The sequence below is a fragment of the Triturus cristatus genome, chromosome 8 (genome assembly GCF_964204655.1).
Source record: "Triturus cristatus chromosome 8, aTriCri1.1, whole genome shotgun sequence".
Taxonomy (NCBI): domain Eukaryota; kingdom Metazoa; phylum Chordata; class Amphibia; order Caudata; family Salamandridae; genus Triturus; species Triturus cristatus.
The window spans coordinates 968,617,275-968,636,208 of NC_140591.1; the positions used below are offsets into that span (position 1 = coordinate 968,617,275).

The 18,934-nt window shown below is 44.1% G+C and overlaps 1 protein-coding gene across 5 annotated transcripts in view; it reads left to right on the top strand.

Annotated features, from left to right (window-relative positions):
* GPM6B (glycoprotein M6B) overlaps positions 1 to 18,934 on the top strand; it is a 367,605-nt gene that overhangs the window by 266,831 nt on the left and 81,840 nt on the right. Inside the window, exon 1 of one of the 5 annotated variants that reach the window (XM_085622487.1) lies at positions 7,059 to 7,505. The exons of 2 other annotated variants lie outside the window; for them this stretch is intronic. In XM_085622487.1, the coding sequence (XP_085478613.1) occupies positions 7,445 to 7,505 (61 nt within the window). In that variant the 5' untranslated portion in view covers positions 7,059 to 7,444. Of the gene's footprint in view, positions 1 to 7,058; positions 7,506 to 18,934 lie in introns of those variants that run through there. 2 more of the 5 variants (XM_085622490.1, XM_085622486.1) reach the window with 2 other exon arrangements.

Genomic DNA, 18,934 nt, shown 5'->3' on the forward strand with positions numbered 1-18,934 from the left:
ACCTCTGCACCGGCCGCCCCAGTGCTGCCCAAGATGGCCTGTTGGTGCTGCCTTGGATCCTACCCCATAGTCACCTTCATTCCATACAATTGGTCCTGTAAGTCGCTGTAAAGTACCTGTATGCAGTATATAGCTTTCCTCCATGGGTTACCATTACCCCTCTAGACATTGCACTGTCGATTTTTTTTTTTAACTGTAAATATTTCTACCTCAAAACGTACTTACCTGATTGTGATGATATATAAAGATACATGTTATTTTTATAAATTGGTGTGGATCTCCTTATTGAGTTGTATGCATCATTTATTAACTGTGTGCATATAGCCGATGTCTAACTCTCCTCACTGATAAGCCTAAGGCTGCTCGACTACACTACCCCCTAAGAGAGCACCTTGGGATTGCTAGAGCAAGCCCCTGTCCTCTTATAAGGGATACCTGGACTCTTTGCACAGTATACCTCTTTTTGGTGTACTATATAAAGAGCCTGCTGCCTACAATGGGGACACAGACCTTTCTGGTGGGTAAATGGCCGCAGCTTATTAACATCCTAAATGATATGGGTCATAAATCCTCATGAATCAGCTGTCATTAATATGAGCCACACATGCAACTCTTTATACATTCAACTTGATAATAGCGTCTCCATCAGGGATCCTAAATCACTTGAAGTCAATCCCCGATAGTGTTACTCCATCATCATAAGTCCTTTAGATAACAACAATTCTGACAGCACAGCACTTTGCTCGGTGGCCAATTGGTGTTGCCTGCTAAGGCCTCTACTTCTACTGTCCCGCGTAGGAGGCTTCTGGCCTTGCCTGGGCTGCAAGTGCTGTGTCTGCTTGGCGGTGACCCTTTTGTTGGTTGCTCACTCGCTCTCCAGTGTCCCTGCTACGAGGCATCCCAAGGACCCTGCTCATGTGGCTCTTCTTCCTACCCTACTGTGCTATTCTTGGCAGTTTTGGGTGCTGTCTCCACCACGCTGCCAATGGTTCTACAACTGTCACAGCTCCCCGCACCATTTTCTCCCTATGCACCGCCATTAAACCTAAGAATATCCTAACTGCTCAAGCACTCCCACAATGTTCAACCAGATCATATCCATCCCCACCCTAGATAGGTGAATCCCATTCTCTGCGTAATTGCCCGGGGTCTTGAGGTAAATGAGACCATGCCTAATAAATCCCCAGCCGTGTTTCCAACATAACTTACTCATAGAGATGTTAAGCTTCCTCCTGGACCTCTCAACTGCCTTCTAGTCAAATGCACACTCGATTCAAAGCGTACCATCCGTTCTGGCCAGACAACCTCTACCAGGTGGCCCAATCTTGCCACTGCAGTGAGGTCCACCTTCATCACCTCTAGGAGTTGTCTCCTCCCTTGGTCAGCTAAAGTTTTGATACCCAGGTAAATCAAAATCGTGCCGGGCCTGTCCATCATTTTTTACTGTCCTCCGCACCGTTGACAGAACCTGGGACCACCTCATCCCAAACCTGCACAGCCAGACTATAGTTGTGTTGCGCACCCAAATCCCCCAGTATTCCTTCTTTGGGGCTGCCCATCGCTAAGCCCTTGTAACATAGAAGTGCCCCAGCATCCAGACAGTCCGCCTGCCTTCAGGGGCCCTTGCAGCACTGACGAAAATTGAAATCTGTCGAGGCATGTATCATCATGGTGTATGAACTATGAGAGGCCCCCCTGTGGCCTACTCTGAATGTATGCCTGTATTAGGCACACCGGGCAGCACTCGGGGTCTCCAAGGCAATCGAGGCGCGCGAGTTTGCCTTTTCCTTCTGATCGGTTTTTGATCACCTAAGCCTCAGCACCATGTGACCTTTCGCCAGTTGAATGTCCTTGAGCCGTATGCATGCAGTGCCCGGGTTAATCTTATATGGGGGTCACTAGTTTACTGACCTTGTATGCTCTGAAAAACAGCAGTGCAAAAGCAGCCCAAAACAGGCCATCCTTGCCTGTTTTCACATATAAGTTGGGCAGGACCTGCAATAATGTCCTTAGTTTGGTAAAGTCAATGGGTTGATTGGGTTTTTTCCGCATGGTTTGTATATGCCCCCACCCTTGCATTGCTGATAGGCAGTAAAAGGAGCCTGTAGGGTCAGTTCCTCTGTGCAAATTTGAGAAGTAGGCGACTATGCTAAGATGCCCTTGAGCCTATTATTTGCTTCTCCTATTAAAAAATGCCTACTATATGAATTTCTCGACCTCCCAGCTTGATGTGTCGTCATGCCCATTTGCACCTGTAGACCTGAGCCCAGCACTTTAGGGTAGTTGTTCGTTGTCTTAGGAACTAGCGCCTGCTCCACCAATGATGTTTGGTCAGAGCTTACCAGGTTCCACAACCCAGCCATGACAGACGTCATTTCCTGTTCTGCTAGCAGGACCAGCTGTCAAAACCTCTTCCACTGAAAGCGAGAAAGAGCATCCGTGACAGTTATCACTACACAACACATGCCTGGCCGTAACGCTATATTTTCGCTCACCTGACTAGGTGACGCAACAGGCCCAACACCTTAGGGCAACGCTCTGTTCCGGGATTAAGGGCCTGTACCACTGCGTGGTCGTCCGACCATAGCATAATCTGTCTATTAGCGAATCTGTCCTTTCACACTCAGAAAGCTACCACAATGGGAAAGAGCTGGAGTAGTGTGATGTTCTTTGTCAGCTACCTCTCGTGCCTGGAAGCAGGCAACTGTGCTGTGTGCCAGGCGTCCCTAGGATGGCCCCAAACGCTTCTCCCCCGCCACATCCATGAACCGGTCCAACTACTTGGCTGACACAAAGGACTTCCGCCACACCAGTGTTCCATTGAAGCCTAGGAGGAAGGTGGCCCATTTCTGCATATCGTTTTTCACTCCATGTGCCAGTCTTACCCTGTGGTGTTTCTAGCTAACCCCTTTTGTTAGCCATGCCAGGCACTGGGTGGATGTTCTGCCTTCAGGGATCACCTTACTGGCGAAGTTCAGTTTTACCAGCAAGTTTTGGATCTCGCCGAGGGGTGCTTTCATCTTGGCTAGAAGACCCTCAGTTGTGTATTTCAACCCCATCCCCTTCGGAAGTTGCAGTCCGCAAACTCCCTCCTCTGAGTCTAACTCTATACCCAGCCCTCCGTTTTGTTGTGCGCCAGAGGCACACCTAGTTATCTGCCAATGCGATGAACTGACCCAGTAGAGTACTGCTTTGGGTGGTGCCCGGGCCCCAATGGAGATGAAATTATCCAGGTAGTACAAATGTCTTGGCTTTGCAAATCATTGTTTTTTATGTAACAAGTCACATCTTGGTCACTGTCATGTCTTAGTGACATACTCCCATTTTTTTTAACAGGCAGCGGTTGGGGGTGATAGTCTTATGTGCAGCAAAAGTACTCCAAATACGTCCAATCATTGTATTGTACAGTGGACTTGAGGAAGGGTTTGAAGGTGTAACAACCTGTGCTCAATCACAGTCTGCTATAAATCATGCTTAGGTCCCAGTCAAGTGCAACCAGATCACCACGGTTGGTGCTATTTTTAATTTAAACTTTAAAAAATATATATGGTTCCCCTTATTGGATTTTTGTTCTTTTGCTGTCATTTTATTCATTAACTTATTCTCTATTTTTATAACTGAGGGTCGAATTTTTATACATGCCAACATTTTAGGAGAAGAAAGTGGGAGATTTAAAAAAAAAAAAATCTGGATGATATATTGCTCCTATTGACTTCTGTTGAAGGAAAGGCAGCTTCAGGTGGGAGACAGACAAAATAAAGCCATGTCTTGCTTTCAAAATCTGGTGTTTCCCTCCTGAATTGGGTTTATTGGCAGGTACACAACGCCCAATGGGCTGAAAGGACTTCAAGCCCCCCCCCCCCCGACTGTCCCCCCCCACCCCAGTCCTGTGTGGCAGCCTGGGCTGAGACAGCTTCCCGTGCACACACGCAGCCGCACCAGAGTACTTCACAGGTCTTTAAAAGACCATTTACTTGCTAACGAGGCTTTGTTGTTTTTTCACCCCTTCTTAGAGCCCCTGCATCTCCACTCTGACTATCGCTGGAATTAGCCCCTCCGAAATTTCTAGTAGCCCTCCCCCTCCCCCGAAATGTGGCTCTAGTTGATCCTCTGTTTATTGGCATGTATGTATTTTCATTGAGTTGAGTTTTTTTTTTAAACTTTTGTAACTGTTCTAGTACTCCTGAATGCTTTGCACATTTTCTTAAATTGCATTTCTATTCTGTTCCATAGCTACCAGGGGCTGAGCTCAGGATCAAATTATTGAAACCTTTACTGGACTTCACAAGAATAGTGATATTACTCCATGTTCTTGACTTACATCCACCCCAACTAATAAGCCACTTTCACATGATTAAAATTTAATTGAGAGATGAAGGTGGGGGAAAGACAGTGAACATGCTTCCTGTTTATTTCCTTGTCTGCACTCCTCTCCTTCAGTAGTTCAAATAAAGTCTCTGTCATCGAGGTCGTCAAATCCTCCTTTGAGAGAGCTCTCTTGGCCGGAAGACTATTTCTTATTGACTAATGTTCCATAGATGAAACAACAGCTCAGGAGCAGAGGCCTCCTGCATTAATAACTGAGTAAAAATGCACCCACCAGTCAGTGAAAGATTAACCTCCACGATAAACATCAGCGGCCAAGAAGCCCAAGACCTGCCAATATTGTCAGAGGACACAGAGCAGCCAGTAAGGAAGCAAGCAATGAAAGATAACGGGTGCAAACCTATCAGCGTGCGCTGGACTGATCTGGAGCACCTGAATCAGCTAATTAAACTGAAGGCAGAGAGGTGTGTCGGAACTCCCCTTCTTGTACACTCAATAATCTGGAAAGCAGTACTGCAGGCCATGCCAATCTGCATCCTCTTCATTTGCAGCAGGACACTTGCAGCAGGTGAGGTGAGCCCGTCTCACCTTACATAGGTAGGGATATGCGCATCACATGCCACCACCCCTGACACATATAAGCAGGACACACGGCAGACACTTGCGTGAGAAGCAGATCCATTAAGAAGCGGGCCTCTAGCAGACCACGCCCAACCTTATTTCACCCCATAGTAGACATAATTGCTTCTTACACGTGCAATGGGTGGGGCCTTCGATGAAAACAAAGGGATGGAATAGAATGTGGCCTCAATTAGTTACCAGTGCCTGATATCAATGAAAGCAATCTATCCATCACTTTTTTGTTTTGTTTTCTGGAGTGTTACGGGAATGCCAGAGGTGGGCATACTGTGCCATTGGACTGAATCTGGACCCTAAAGAAGAGATCCAAGTTGGCCGAAGCCTGAATGGGGTTGCTTGTTATTCCCATTCAGAGGAGACCTGTCTTGGCAGTTCCGGCTGGACTCTTCCTATTGGACCAGTACCAGGGATGATTTGCACATGTCTGATTCTTCTCTGAGATGTCATTGTGGGCAAAAACCGATGAACTGGAATGCATTCTGGGGTAATCGCCAATAGGGCTGGCTTTAGGGCAGTGCAACTGATGCGGCCACACTGGGCACTGACCTGGAGAAGGGGAGGGGCATTGAACTCGGATGGGCGCTGTGTTTAGCAATAGCGTAAGATTTAAAAGCACCTGCTGCAGACTTCCTTGTGCATCCCGCTTTCAGGCAGCAATAAAAATGTCAAGGTAACTCCTTTGATTAATGTTCCTGCTAGACAGAGAGATCAGAGTTTTGTCTAGTGGTAGTTTTGACTCACCACAAAGTAGTGCACAGGGATAGTTGGCCTGCTGCAAATAACATCTGTATTGTATATGGATAGCTGAGTGGATTACTAAAGCCAGCCTTTACCAGTGCTTTAAAACAAATGAAAGTGTTTAAGAGAGGGTCAGTGGAGGCATGAGGGACACTTTTGCCAGGTGGTAGTAGCGAAATGTGAGGAGGTCATATGGGGCGGTGCCAAAAAAGTTTGTCGCACCGGGCAGCACGCCAGCGTTAAAGCCAGTCCTGATCACTAGTGTGGCTGAGTTAAATCCGCCATCACTTTTTTGTTTTCTTCAATGCGACACCCACCGATGGAGGAACAGCAGGGAGGTGTTCAGACTGACACACAGTGGGAGCTGGTGTTGATGGGTCTCTGGTACCTGGAGCAGAAGGCGGCTCCCTTAACGAGGACCGAGTATGGCTTTTACCTGGGCATCGGAATGTCTGCTTGAGAGGTGGACACACCTCAAGTTAGTAAGGACTGGGATTAGTAAATCGACGAGGTGGTGAAGCCTTTGACTACTGATAAGGTTACAGCTCAACATGGTCTCGGTGTTTAGCATTCACTGTGGATGGTATGAGGAATAACGCGTGGATTCTTACCGCCTGTTAGTTTCCACCAGCTTCTTACTGGTGACCAATATCTACGGTATTACTGTAGCATTGAATCCATATCTAGTCCCTGTAAACTCATCGAAACGGGAAAAACGTATGTTAATCTATTGCACAATTTACCTAAAAATGCCCGTATCACTGTATGCTCGGCGAGCCTATGAAGTGAACGAAGATGAAATATTAGATCACCGAGGGCCTTTTGTTTTCAATAGTAAAAAAGTTCGAGAGCATCAAAAAGGAGTAACATTAGTATTCTACCGAGAGAGCGGTTTCAAAAATGTACAGATGCAATGACCACTCGCTGTAACTGCAGTCACCACAAAACACGATGTTATGTGTACAAATGTGGTGCTGTAGACGCGCTCTTTAGATGCCTCCCAGCACAGCGGCTCCAGTTTGGGTGTTGTGTGTGTGATCCAAAGCCCGGCCTGATTGTTCACAGCAGCATCTATAGCTGAGGACGGTCCGGCCGAATCGTGTATTCCGCGCGGCGGCGGCAGCCGGAGCAGAGGGCACGCGGGATAAATCAGCGCGCGAGGCTTGAATGGCAGGGTCCCATGGGAAAGCGAGCCCTGTGATTGTGCGCTGACATGCTCTCTCCTTAGAGATGGCATACGGGGGGTCCAGTCCCAGCGCTGAGTCATGTCACCAGGGGAGGGGGCTCCTTTCATCCCCGCACATCCCCCTCGTGATGTCACCCAGCTATTCTCTAGTGTGGGAGAAAAGATTAACATTCGCTGGGAGCGTTTGGAAGAGACGGCAGAGCGAGCACAAGGCGGGGGGAACGTGGTTAGGCAACAGCTCCCCTGCCCTCCTAGCTACGGCACAGTGACACAAACGGCCACAGAGGGGCCATTTTCTAACCCAGACCCCGCATGACGTATGCCCCGCGCTTCCTGGCAAGAATCTCGGAGGACCAGTGAAGGGAAGGAGATTGAAGCTGACAAGACTGGTGCATCTTGGAAAGGGCTGCGACATGCTGTAACGAAGAACAGAGGCTCCCTCCCTCAAGGCGGCTGAGAAACAAGACCGGAAGGGGGCGAGAGCAGAGAAAGGAAGAAAAAAAACAAGAAAGAGAAGAAAGTGTTTGTTGGGGGAGAGCATTTTTGGTGGATGGGATGAAGCCAGCCATGGAAACTGCAGCCGAGGAAGTCACTGAACAGGGCCAGGAGAAAAAAGGTATCCGACATATTGTAGCTGTTAGCAACCGTTGTTTGCGCCGTGCATGGCTGCCTCGTGCAGCTTTCGAATACTTTAAGTAAAGATGAACAAATGGGTGAAAAAAACCAGATAAGGATGTGAGCACATTTTTACATTGGATGACTGATTATAGATTACCGACTAGGGGATTACTTTACTTCACTGTGAATGTGTGAAGATAGAGCGAGTCTAGAATGATCCCAGAAGCGCCGCTTGCGTTTCTGGTTTTATTGTCTCGACCCCGTGGTGGGCAGCCTTTTGCTCGCTCGCATTAGCGTAAGATGAGAATGACAGGTTGGAGGGTTTCAGTTATGCTTGTCACGGGTGATTGATTGCTCGACAGTTTCTCACAAGGGTGATTTCAGCTCTGGTGGGGTTGCCAGGTTTTGGGTTTGTTCACAGGAAGACACCCCGTCAACCGAGCAGGTGGCACCGTCTGTTCAACGAGAACACTAAGCCTCTTAAAACAAACATATTGAACCTGTTCACCGTGGCCCCAAAGCAGCCTGCGTGACAGCCCGAAGCCTCGGAGGAAATATTGCATCTTTCCTGCGAAGCCCTGGCGCAGGGCAGCGACAGCATCTTAATCTGGAGGTTTTGCAAGACTGCCCGCAGATGGCCGTGATTATCTTTCTGCGACATAAACTCAACGCCCTCATAAAATAGGACAGCTGAAGAGATGTAGCCTTTAATGAAATGGCTTAGCGCTGGTTATTCCGTGAAGTGTTTGCCAAGTAGTTTGATCTGTAGGCTACAAGTAACGCGGCTTGCCACGTTTTATGTTCCAGTAGGACTGGAATAGCGCAACCTATGTGTTTAGTCTTTAGTGCCACGAAGACACAGTAACGCTAGAATGTGCGCTATATGCAGACGCAGATAAAACAACATGCATCAACTTAAATTTATAAAGTTGGCAAGTGGGCTGGAGTTAAAATATAACATATTTGCACTTTTGCATCGCCCACATATCTAATAAAATAGCGTGTCGGAGCCAGTCACTCTTCTTTCATGGAATGTTACTGTTTAAAAGGCACGGTACAGACGCAGGAAAAATAGACTCGTTTGGAGAACGGGGAGGGGTACAGTGGCGCAGCAAGGCTGTCATGACCCTAATGCAAGCTAGAGAAAGGGCCCATGACCCCTGAGGGGAGCAAAGGATAGGCATAATGTGGCCACAGGTGGCCCCTTACACTCCTGCCCCCACTGTGCGTGCTGCACAATGATGGCAACGCACACGGTAGGGCATAATAACATCTGCTCTTGTTCGGATCAAGTATGTTGCATTATTTTAAAATAAGTTGATAGAGGCGATGATGTATTTGGATATCATTATTGCACAAATACAATGACTTCAAAGCCTTTGATACATAGGAATGGTATCCATTTTCTTTTTTTTGCCTTTGATTCGCACAAACAATGACATTGCAGTGAATTATTGATTTGCTATAATATAATGTGTAATGGTCCTACAATACAATTTTGAGGTTCTGATATTTAGAAGCCACCTGGCCTGTGACCAGAGTGCTCACTGGTTTATTTTATATTGGATTTCTTGTTGTTAGCCGCTCAAAATGCTCTGCAGCGGGAGGCAGTGCGCATAGCCAAAGGGTCTTTGTTTAGAGTAGCCAAGGTGAGATGGAGAAACAGTGGGATTAAAACTAACCCCTTCTGCTGCACATGGCAGGCAGGCATAGATTAGCGACAGCCCAAGCATCAGCCATCCAGGTGCACTTGGGATTTAAGGAGCCAGAAACATGTGGGGTTTCATACGGAATATCAGGCAGTCATCCTCTAGCCTCAGATGGGAGGGGTCCCAGGAAATAAAGCATTTTGTGAAGATAAGACCCCCCGCCCCACCCCCGAAACGCTTATTTTTTACCAGGGTGCACAGATAGTCTGTTAAGAGCGCAGCGGACCGGAAACATCTGATCAGCTAATGTTTCCAAAACTTATGGAAATATTTCATGGACGTTAAATTCTCATCAAATCGATGTCTTGTATCCACTGCTCTTTGTGCAATAACGGTAACCAAACATGCAATGCACACATTTAGAGGAGTTAGAGTTTATAGAAATGTGTATAATATATATTTGTGTGACATGTATATTTGTTAATCAAAGCATCCCCACTAGCATATACTTGCTATATGTGCAGTGCCAGTGGTAAATAGAGTAAGTGCCTTCAAACAATGCTAAGCCTAGCGACCATTTTACTTGTGCATAATTATCTGAGTAACCTTGGAAACTGTACTTGATGCACAATTAATCAAACAGAAAGACCTAGAAAAATAAAATGCAGTTTTACATTAAGCTTGCCACAAAATATTCTTGTTCACCCATGTGCCCTTTGTGTACCTTACTTAACCTCTGTTTGGAAAATGTAACAGATTCGATGCACACTGTTTACTGCTATTAGGTAAATAGTGATGTATTTTTCTCCTAGGAATTTGGCTTAGCCTCTTGGTACTGTCGTGAGCGGTGGGCAGAATAGCTTCAATATACCTTTTATTCCTTACGGCTGGAGCTTTTGTTTAATGCTCTTCAGATCAAAAGGTTGATCTGGATTGCTTTTGAGGTGTACATTAAATATTAAAAAATCGCCTTCAGCAGACAGGACGGAGGCCAGCTGTTCATTTTAAAGTGTCCCCAGAAGGGGGACTGTGTCTCCTAACCTAGATATTAAATTGGGTTTCCCTAGTAATTAGGTCAATTCACATCAGTAGCCTTAACTAAACTCTGATTCCAGTGTCTTGTAGATCTAAACTTGGCGTTGGTGTAGATAGCCGGCATTCATGATGGAGGATTTGTGCATCGCTACAAGCACTAGCCTGTAATTCGAGGCATTACATTCAATCACAATCCAAGGATTGTCGAGGCGGATTAACTGGGATAGAATAAATTTACAAAATCAAATGCCATTTTTCATCATTAGTGAGGAGAACATGTAAGTTGTGCTGCATGAATTAAAGCCAAAGTCGCTTTCCTGTTTGAGCATGGAAGTTATGATTTAGATTTTACCTGAGAAAATTATCTCTGGAGTAAATATGATTTAGAAAGGAAGAACCCATTTAATAGAACACTGGCATATTTCCTCAAAGTGACAGAAAATGACCGGTGATGTGGGGTGGATACACAGTACAATTCAGTCATTACAAGCTACAGATAAAATTAGATTTAAGACCTGAATTGTTCACCCTAATAATTTGCCAACCGGTTGGTTGTTGATTGGATTTATCAATTTAGCGGTTATTATTAAGATGACTGAAAAAATGTATCAAGCCCAGCATCCACCAGAAGGAATCAAGAGGGTGATGCTTTTACATTAGCAATTTTAGTTGAACAAAATTAATAAAATTAATTTTTAAAAAACAACTTTTTTCCGCTCAACAGAAAAAATTCTGCGTGAAAGTATATGGCAGTAGATTGGGAGAAAGGAGAATATGCACCTAAAGATACTGCAAATATAGGTGACACGTTTTGCACTTGTGGTGTTCCTCATACAGGCAGGCAGAACAGGCACATTCAAACCACGAACACTAACTGGATGCTTTTGTACAAAAGGTTTGTGGGTGTAGGTGGAGATCAGTGAAAGAGAGTTTGTGATCCAAATAAATCTTAGCAGCCTGTTGGGCCTATGGCCGGTTATCGGTCACATGAACTGATTGCAAGTGGTCTTGTGACTGCACCCTGCCATTTTGTTTTCCTGCATTGTTAATAGGTAGGCGGCACACAACAAGAGGGCATCACTTTTTTTTGCTTAGTAGTTATCTCCACACAGCCATTATTTTTGTTACGAGATGGAAGCTTTAGCTTTTATTTCTAGCAAATCTAGAACACATGTAAAACATAGTCTAAAATATTAAGTGTTATATGATAGGTTCAGACAATATAATACATTTAAAACTAAAACTGACTTTAATGATTTAAAAAAAAATCATGATTCTATTTAATTGTATGCAAACACTATACTCTGAGTTGAATGTGCAGACACTATTGACTCAATAACATCATTAATGGTGGTTTTGTCATAACCATTGTTTGCCGTAAACCACTTTCTTTCTCTTGTTCTTTTTGAGGAACAGTTAAGCAGAGTTTACATATTTCTAATTTTTTAAAAGAAAAACTCACACCTGTATGCAAGCAGAAGCATCCTGCTTCATTCCATCTGGTCTGAAGAAATGTGCTAAGTGATTCGTTTAGAGATCAGGATAGTTGCTTTTTAAAGTCCAAAATTAAAGTGAAATTAGCAAGAAAGAAGGCCCTACAACAGTATCCAGTTGTGCAAGTTCTCGGGTTTCTGATAACAGTAGAAAATCCGATTAGCCAGGGACTCCTGTTTGTTGGGACAATAGACAGACTTATTCTCATCCTACTTTGTCCAATACCAATATGTTTGGTCAAACACGAACCACATAGCAGCACCCATCTCTTTCTTCAATACCATTTAAAAGAGCTGCTCACAAGCTAAACCTATTTTTTCTTTTCTTTTTCGATTTCTGGTGCATTTGTGTGTATGGTAGATAGACTTGCTATGTATGTTCACAAAAATGTTTTTATAATATTCTGGATCCCCTCAGTTTATCTCCTTAACCCAGTCACTAGCAAACAAACACAGTTCTGTAACTCCATTTTGAGTATCTTTGATTGTAAGGTGAATATTTATGTTGCAATGTAGAGATCTCTCTTAAGACTAATCCTAACACACTCACAATGAGGGAGGGTCATTGGCATGGCAACAAGAACTACACACTGTGTTCATCACCTCTATCCGCCAGTCCCAAAAGCTAATATACTCATTGTAGCACGTTAAACCTGTTGCAACCACAACAGTAGTGGGTAGCTCCAGCTCATCACATGCCACACCTATCCCCAGAAAACCACTCTTACTGAAAGTCTAGTCCGCAAACCAATTCAAAACCGATGTCTTAATTAATAAATTCCTCCAATTACACTCACAGTTATCTTACTTAAAAGAAAAATCCAACTCTACAACTGTACTCTCTCATCAACGCCCCCTTGCAAGGTGGGGGCCTTGAGAAGGCAGGAAGGAGAAAATTGGCACACATTTTGGGTAGCAGGGCAAAGATTATGGATGATTTACTCGATACGTTTAACCCTACCGGCAAAACTGCTGCATCAGTTACCGATCCTGTTATAATGAGGACTCATGAGCGCAGAGTAGGTTTATTGAGTAAATTAGAAGAACCATACCTGGGCCAAATGCCACATAGCTCAGCCCAGCTCTCTCTGTAAACAGCCATTCAGAAGTCATCTGGTGAAAGAACGTTCCATGACATCATCAAAAGGCAAACCTGGCTGGTCATCACACTGAGTTTACACTTTCCTGCTCCCTCAAGAGAAAGATTTTCACTGCTTTTCTAAAGGACAGCCGATTAGTCATCAATCTAATTTGTTTTATCAGTTAGTTGCATTGTCTGGGGCCAACACCAAGAATGTCTGATCACCTCTCCACTGAAAAGTTTCACACTAATAGGATTAAATAATGAATGGAGGAAGATAGACCAAAATCATTTGCCATTGTTACAGGTGAGCAAAGTCATAAACCGTACTTGAACGTAAAACAGAACTGTTTGGACAGCTCACACTTTGTGATCGAAAGATAGACCAAGCCTATGGCTGGTTATGGTATTTGTTAATGCCTGTGACCCCGCCCCTATAAGGATGACTGGTAACTTCTTTCGGTGGCTGTAGAAGACTTTATAAAGAACTTGCTCTAAAGTTTCTTGAATTCAACCTTTCCATCAAAAAAGTGAGTGCAACACAGTCTTATCCTTCTCTGATATCAGGTATAGCCTTGACGTTTGAAAACACATAGGGTCCATGGATTAGTATCAGGCCCCACATAAATTCAGTAATTGTTGTGCATTGGGATTTGAGAATTTGAGCTCTCAAACTAAGGACTGGTTCCAAATGGTATTAGGAGATGAACTTCAAACCTTGTAATTAAAAGGTCTGCAGTACCATGGGAAAGTTCAATGTAAGGAAAGGGTTCCTTAAGCCTAGAACCAGATATGGATGTCTGTAATGGATCTCCTGTTTGAAGCTAACCTTCAGCTCAACGTCATTTGTAGTGCTAGCTTGTTTACTACTCGCAACCAGCAGCTGGGTCTCATTACTGAGGCATGACGTGAATAAAGATGGCGCTGTTCTACCACTATCAGTTGACGCTGCATGTGTTTATATATTTGTATTTAGTAAAAGGGTTTTATCCCATGTTATTTGCAGAACCCTTATGAAATTATCTCCAGTAACTCATTAGTCTGCAGATGTGAGGAGATTTGGACATTTACCTCCACCTCTTGTGCCTTTACCTTGGGAGGGAGACTGGAGATCAGTCTATAGATTGGCTAAATATCCGGTGCATTGTTTGTTTTGAGGAGCGATGTGGTTATTGCATGTTTGAGTTTAAGGGATTTAATCATTGAAGATACTGATAAGGCCGGTGATGGTGGGAGACAGCATATGAAGATTAATATTTGTCATTTAAGTATTAAAGTTGTTTTTAGGATGGAACGTCTTTTTGAAGGCTAAAAGAACATCGTCCCTATTCTCTGGTCTTGCTGTTATGAACTCCAATAATACTGCTTTTTGCACTGGTTTTGTAGGAACAGTGTCTGCGAGAAGTAAGGCTTTAGATTAAATGTTTGCCCTTATTGAGTGCGTTTTATTTTTGATAGACGTTAAGTTGTTGCTTAGAAACACCTACTTTGGTTTCAGGAATTTGTGCAGTCTGTAGGTATTGACTATCTGTAAAGTCAAAATAGTTCTGATGAATATCCTGATGGAAGCAGGTTTGTAGACCCAAAATTTGTTATGCACATGCTTGGGCTGTGTTATATATGGGGTGGGGGTTCCCTAGTTGGCAGAGGAATGTACCTTGCCCAAGTAGGGACCCTTGTTTCTAGTCAGGATAAGCAAGTTACACACTTTAGATAACCCCAGTGTACCTCTTTGGTAGCTTGGCACGAGCAGACAGGCTTATCCCAAAGACAATATGTAAAGTATTTGCTCCTAGACACACAGTAACACAGTGAAAACGGTACAAATGGACACCACACTAGTTTATAAATAAAGTATCTTTATTTAAACCAAGCAAGACCAAAACAACAAAAATCCAATGTACACGATTCAAAATATGACTTTGAAAAGGTTTCAAGCAATTCTGTCCAAGGAAAACTACGGATGCGTGACTTTATACAAAGTACCTTCAGATGCGTCAAAATTCTCAAGCCCAAACAGCCACAGAGAAGGGAAGCGTCGAAAAACAGCGATACGTCAGTTCCTGAGTCCTTGGTGAGGCGATGAGACAGTTCTGCTGCACGAAGCAGAGGTGATGCGTCGAATCCGGACTGTTGGGAGAAGTGATGCGTCAATTCCAAGACGGTTCTGGTCTGCGGGTGATACGTCAGAAAACCTGCTGCACAAGGGCGATGCGTGGAAATCTGGAAAAGCTGGAGGTCGAGGTTACAGCGAAAACAAGGGCGCTTCGTTGATTCCTTCAGCAGCAGTCCTAAGATGTGTTGTTTCATTCAGCCGCACAGTAGGGCTTGCGTTGGAGTCGGTGATCTTAGACTTTGGAGATTGGTGCACAGTACTCGGCATGTGGTGGGTTTTTCAGGTGCTGGCCAGCGCTGCATTGATTCTTCAGCTTCACGGCCGAGGAGCATGGAAATGTCTCCAGCTCGGTGGTCTTGCATCTGAAAAACAGGCACAGGAAGGGTGATGCGTAGATTTTCTTGGTTTCTTAAAGCTTTATCATCTCCCAGCAACAGGAACAACCTCCAGAGGCCCAGAACAGGAACAGGCACCTCTTGGCAAGTCAGAACTCCCAGCAGTGGAGTTTAAGGAAGCTGGTGGTGAAGTCTTTGTGTCCCGAGCCTTCAGAATCGGAGGCAATCACACACAATCCCTTGTGATTCTTCACAAGCAGTTTCACAGTAAAGTTCCAGTCTTTGTCCTCTCCGTGGCAGAAGCTGCAACTGCAGGCCAACCCAGCAAAGCAACACACAGCAAAGGGGCAGTAGTCCTCCTTGCAGCTCTTCAGTTCTTCTCCTTGACAGAGGTTGCTCTTGATTCCAGAAGTAATCTAAAGTTCTGGGGGTTTAGGTCTACTACTTATAACTAAATTTCCTTTTGAAGTCCTTGTTTCAAAAGTCTCTGAGCTTGGTAAAACCAGTTCTGCCCTCCCTGGTCCAGCTTCACTACAGGAGGTGGAGACAGTATTGTGCGGAGCAGACCCAGCCTATTCAGGTGCTAGTGAAAACTATGAGTCACCTAGGAAAGGCCGGGCACACATTAACCCACCTTGTGACTGTCTAAAGTGAATGCACATCCCTAGCTCATGTCACGCCAAAACCTTAGTGAATACACAAGCAGGCAGAGGCACATAGGATGGTTTAACAAGAAATTGCCCACTTTCTAAAAGGCGATATTTTCAAACACACAATTTAAAAACCACCTTTACTAAAAGATGTGTTATTACATTCTGAGTTCAGAGAGCCTAAACTCCAAATCTCCAGCTGTTCCCAATTGAAAGTTACACAAGTAAACTGTTACAGTGCAACTCCAATGATAGCCTATGGGACAGCCAGCATTGCAACAGTGAAAAACTATAAGGACATGTCAAACATACCAGTATATGTCCTACCTTCCACATACAGTGCTCCCTGCCCATGGGGGGTACCTTGGGCCTACCTGAGGGGTGTGTTACATATAAGAAAAGGAAAGGTTAGGACATGGCAAGTGAGAGCACTTACTAGGTTGACATACTAGTCTAAGACTGCACGTGAAGGCACTGCAGTGGCAAGGCTGAGACACATTTGAAAGGCTACTGGTGTGGGTGGCACAATTGGTGCTGCCGGCCCACTAGTAGCATTTGCTTTACAGGCCCTGGCACCCTCAGTGCACTTTACTAGGGACTTACCAGTAAATCAGATATGCCAATCATGGATAACCTGTCATAATACAATTTGCATATGGAGCTCTTGCACTTTGACACTGATTAGCAGTGGCAAAGTGCCCAAAGCCTCTAACCCAGCAAAAACGAAATCCAGTACACAGTATGCGGGAGGTAGAGGCAAATAGTCCGGGGAAACCACGCCAAGGATGCCAAGTCTAACAGTCTGACATCAAGAATTGGCTGAGCATGGTGGCGGAGGTCTCTCATTTCTTGTTCCAGTAAGTTCCGTTCTGTTTTAAAAAAATGTTTTTATTGATTTTCAAAGAAACCGGCAAAGAATAACTGACAGTGTCATCACAGTATCGCATATAAGGGGCACATCGGGCAAATAATAGTGTGTATTCCATGCTGGTAATTAAGTAGAGTACGAACCATGAATGGGGGTTCAGCTGTTGACGTGGCTGGAGCACATGCCGTAGAAGACATGGCAATGCTCATGGAAACAATGTAACCACTCGTAGAGCACTGAGTTGCTGAAGCAGTCATTATGGGCAGATCCAAAATATAACACTTCAATCAAACAACGAAAGGAAAAAACAAATACAGAACCGTGTCTCTCCACCTTGAGTTCTTTGGAGAATAAACCAATACATTTACGGTCATTGTGTTTTCAGCTTAGTGGTCTCAACAGAGACAAGCTATTGAGCCTACAGACGTTCACCTACTGGAAAGTCTGGCAAAGCATTGATCATATAAAATTTCTAAATTCACTCTGGCTATCAGTTAACAAAGTATATGCCTATATGTGTGCTCACCTTGTGAGCAACCAATTCTTTGGGGCTTTATAAAATGTGTTTGAGATTTAAAAAAATCTATCAGTATTATAAATCTCACATCCCTGTTTGTCTTTTGATTCCATTATGAAAGCGCAAAAAACCAAAACGAGTCCACAAATGCATATGATAGTCTCTTACCCTCGGAAGACACTGAACTCCTCTTAGCTTGTGGAACCCAGTGTTGAAAGGGGCATATGCTGATGAAACACAAGCTTTTCTCTTTAGATAAGATTCAAATAGTGTCATTCTATCCAGGGCATTAGTTTGCTTATTTTTTTAATTTTTATTTCTTATGTCAAGGCAGTGTGATACTGCTCCATCATCAGTTTTGTCTAATTGTTTGAAATAGTACTTCTGCCAGCCTCATGACATCATAGCTTTGCCAGTACCTAGCATTTAATGCATAGAATCCTGCTAACTATCATAGGCAATTCTTAAAGCCATGCTTTGACCGGTGTCTTTCTATGAAGTGGTTACCTATCAAAGCTCACAGTATTGATTCTAAATCAAGGGTAGAAGCACGTAGTGATCAAGTTGTATTCAGGGTGTCGTTCCTCCCTCTTCTCGTCTGTCACTCGCAGTTCTTTTCTGATCCTTTGGATCATTGATGTAAATTTGATGGGAAGGATCAATTGACTTGTCCAGTAATGTTAACCTTCTACATGAAAATTTCTCAATATGCATTTACAACACATTAGCACCCCCACCAGTTGTATACTTTGACTGGTTCATATGATCCTCTCTTTCGTTCGGAAAATATCTTCTATTAGTGGCTAGTAGCTGCTACAAAGCATAAGGGCAGTCTGGTTAGAAGGGTCGACTTATTACTTCATTTTATCCTTTGAAATGTTAGGCATAATTCATATTGCACAGATCCATAGAGTGGAGTGGAGGTAGAGAAAACTGCATTCTGGGAAAGGAACCAGTCCATATACCAGTGAATTTCCTCTTTGAGTACCATACATCGCTTTCCCATGACACAATACATGCATTTAGCCATTTTCATTACAACTAGAAAGGCAAGCAGAATCCAGCCGGTGGCTGTTTGACACACAGATGCCTAAATCTTTGCTCAAGTAACACAATCGATGTTTTAGTGGCGTAGATATAGTGAAATTACTATGATTTGAAATATGGTTACTTCAGCCTGCTGAATAGAGCTCTTTTTAAGAACAAATATAAATCCGTTAAATGCTCAAAGGCCAAATAATGTTTCTGCAACGCTACAAATCTAGTATTGTTTGAGAAATCATCGGTTATTCCTTCTGTGCTATCCCTTTAACCAATATCACTTTTAGTGTCTTTTGATTGTAATTCTGAGTGGATATCCACAAAGTTCCCTTACAGATAATCTGAAAGGCGGCCTCCAAAATCAGACAAGTAATATCTCTGTTTTTGAGGCTAAGACACACAGGCTTATTCAAAAGACCCCGCTTGATAGTTGCCACCGTTTACAGGTGGAAGTGGCATGTGATGTTTCTTCCATGAAATGCCTATCCAGCCCCATTCACTCCACACGGACACTAGCAAACCAGCATTGCAAAGAGTGTGAGGCAATTAGATGTAAGCTTCCCTTTTCAAAATGCCTTAAAACCCAAGAGGTGTTTGGTCGCTGGCCAGCTGGCTCTAACCACCACGTCTTTGGCAGATATT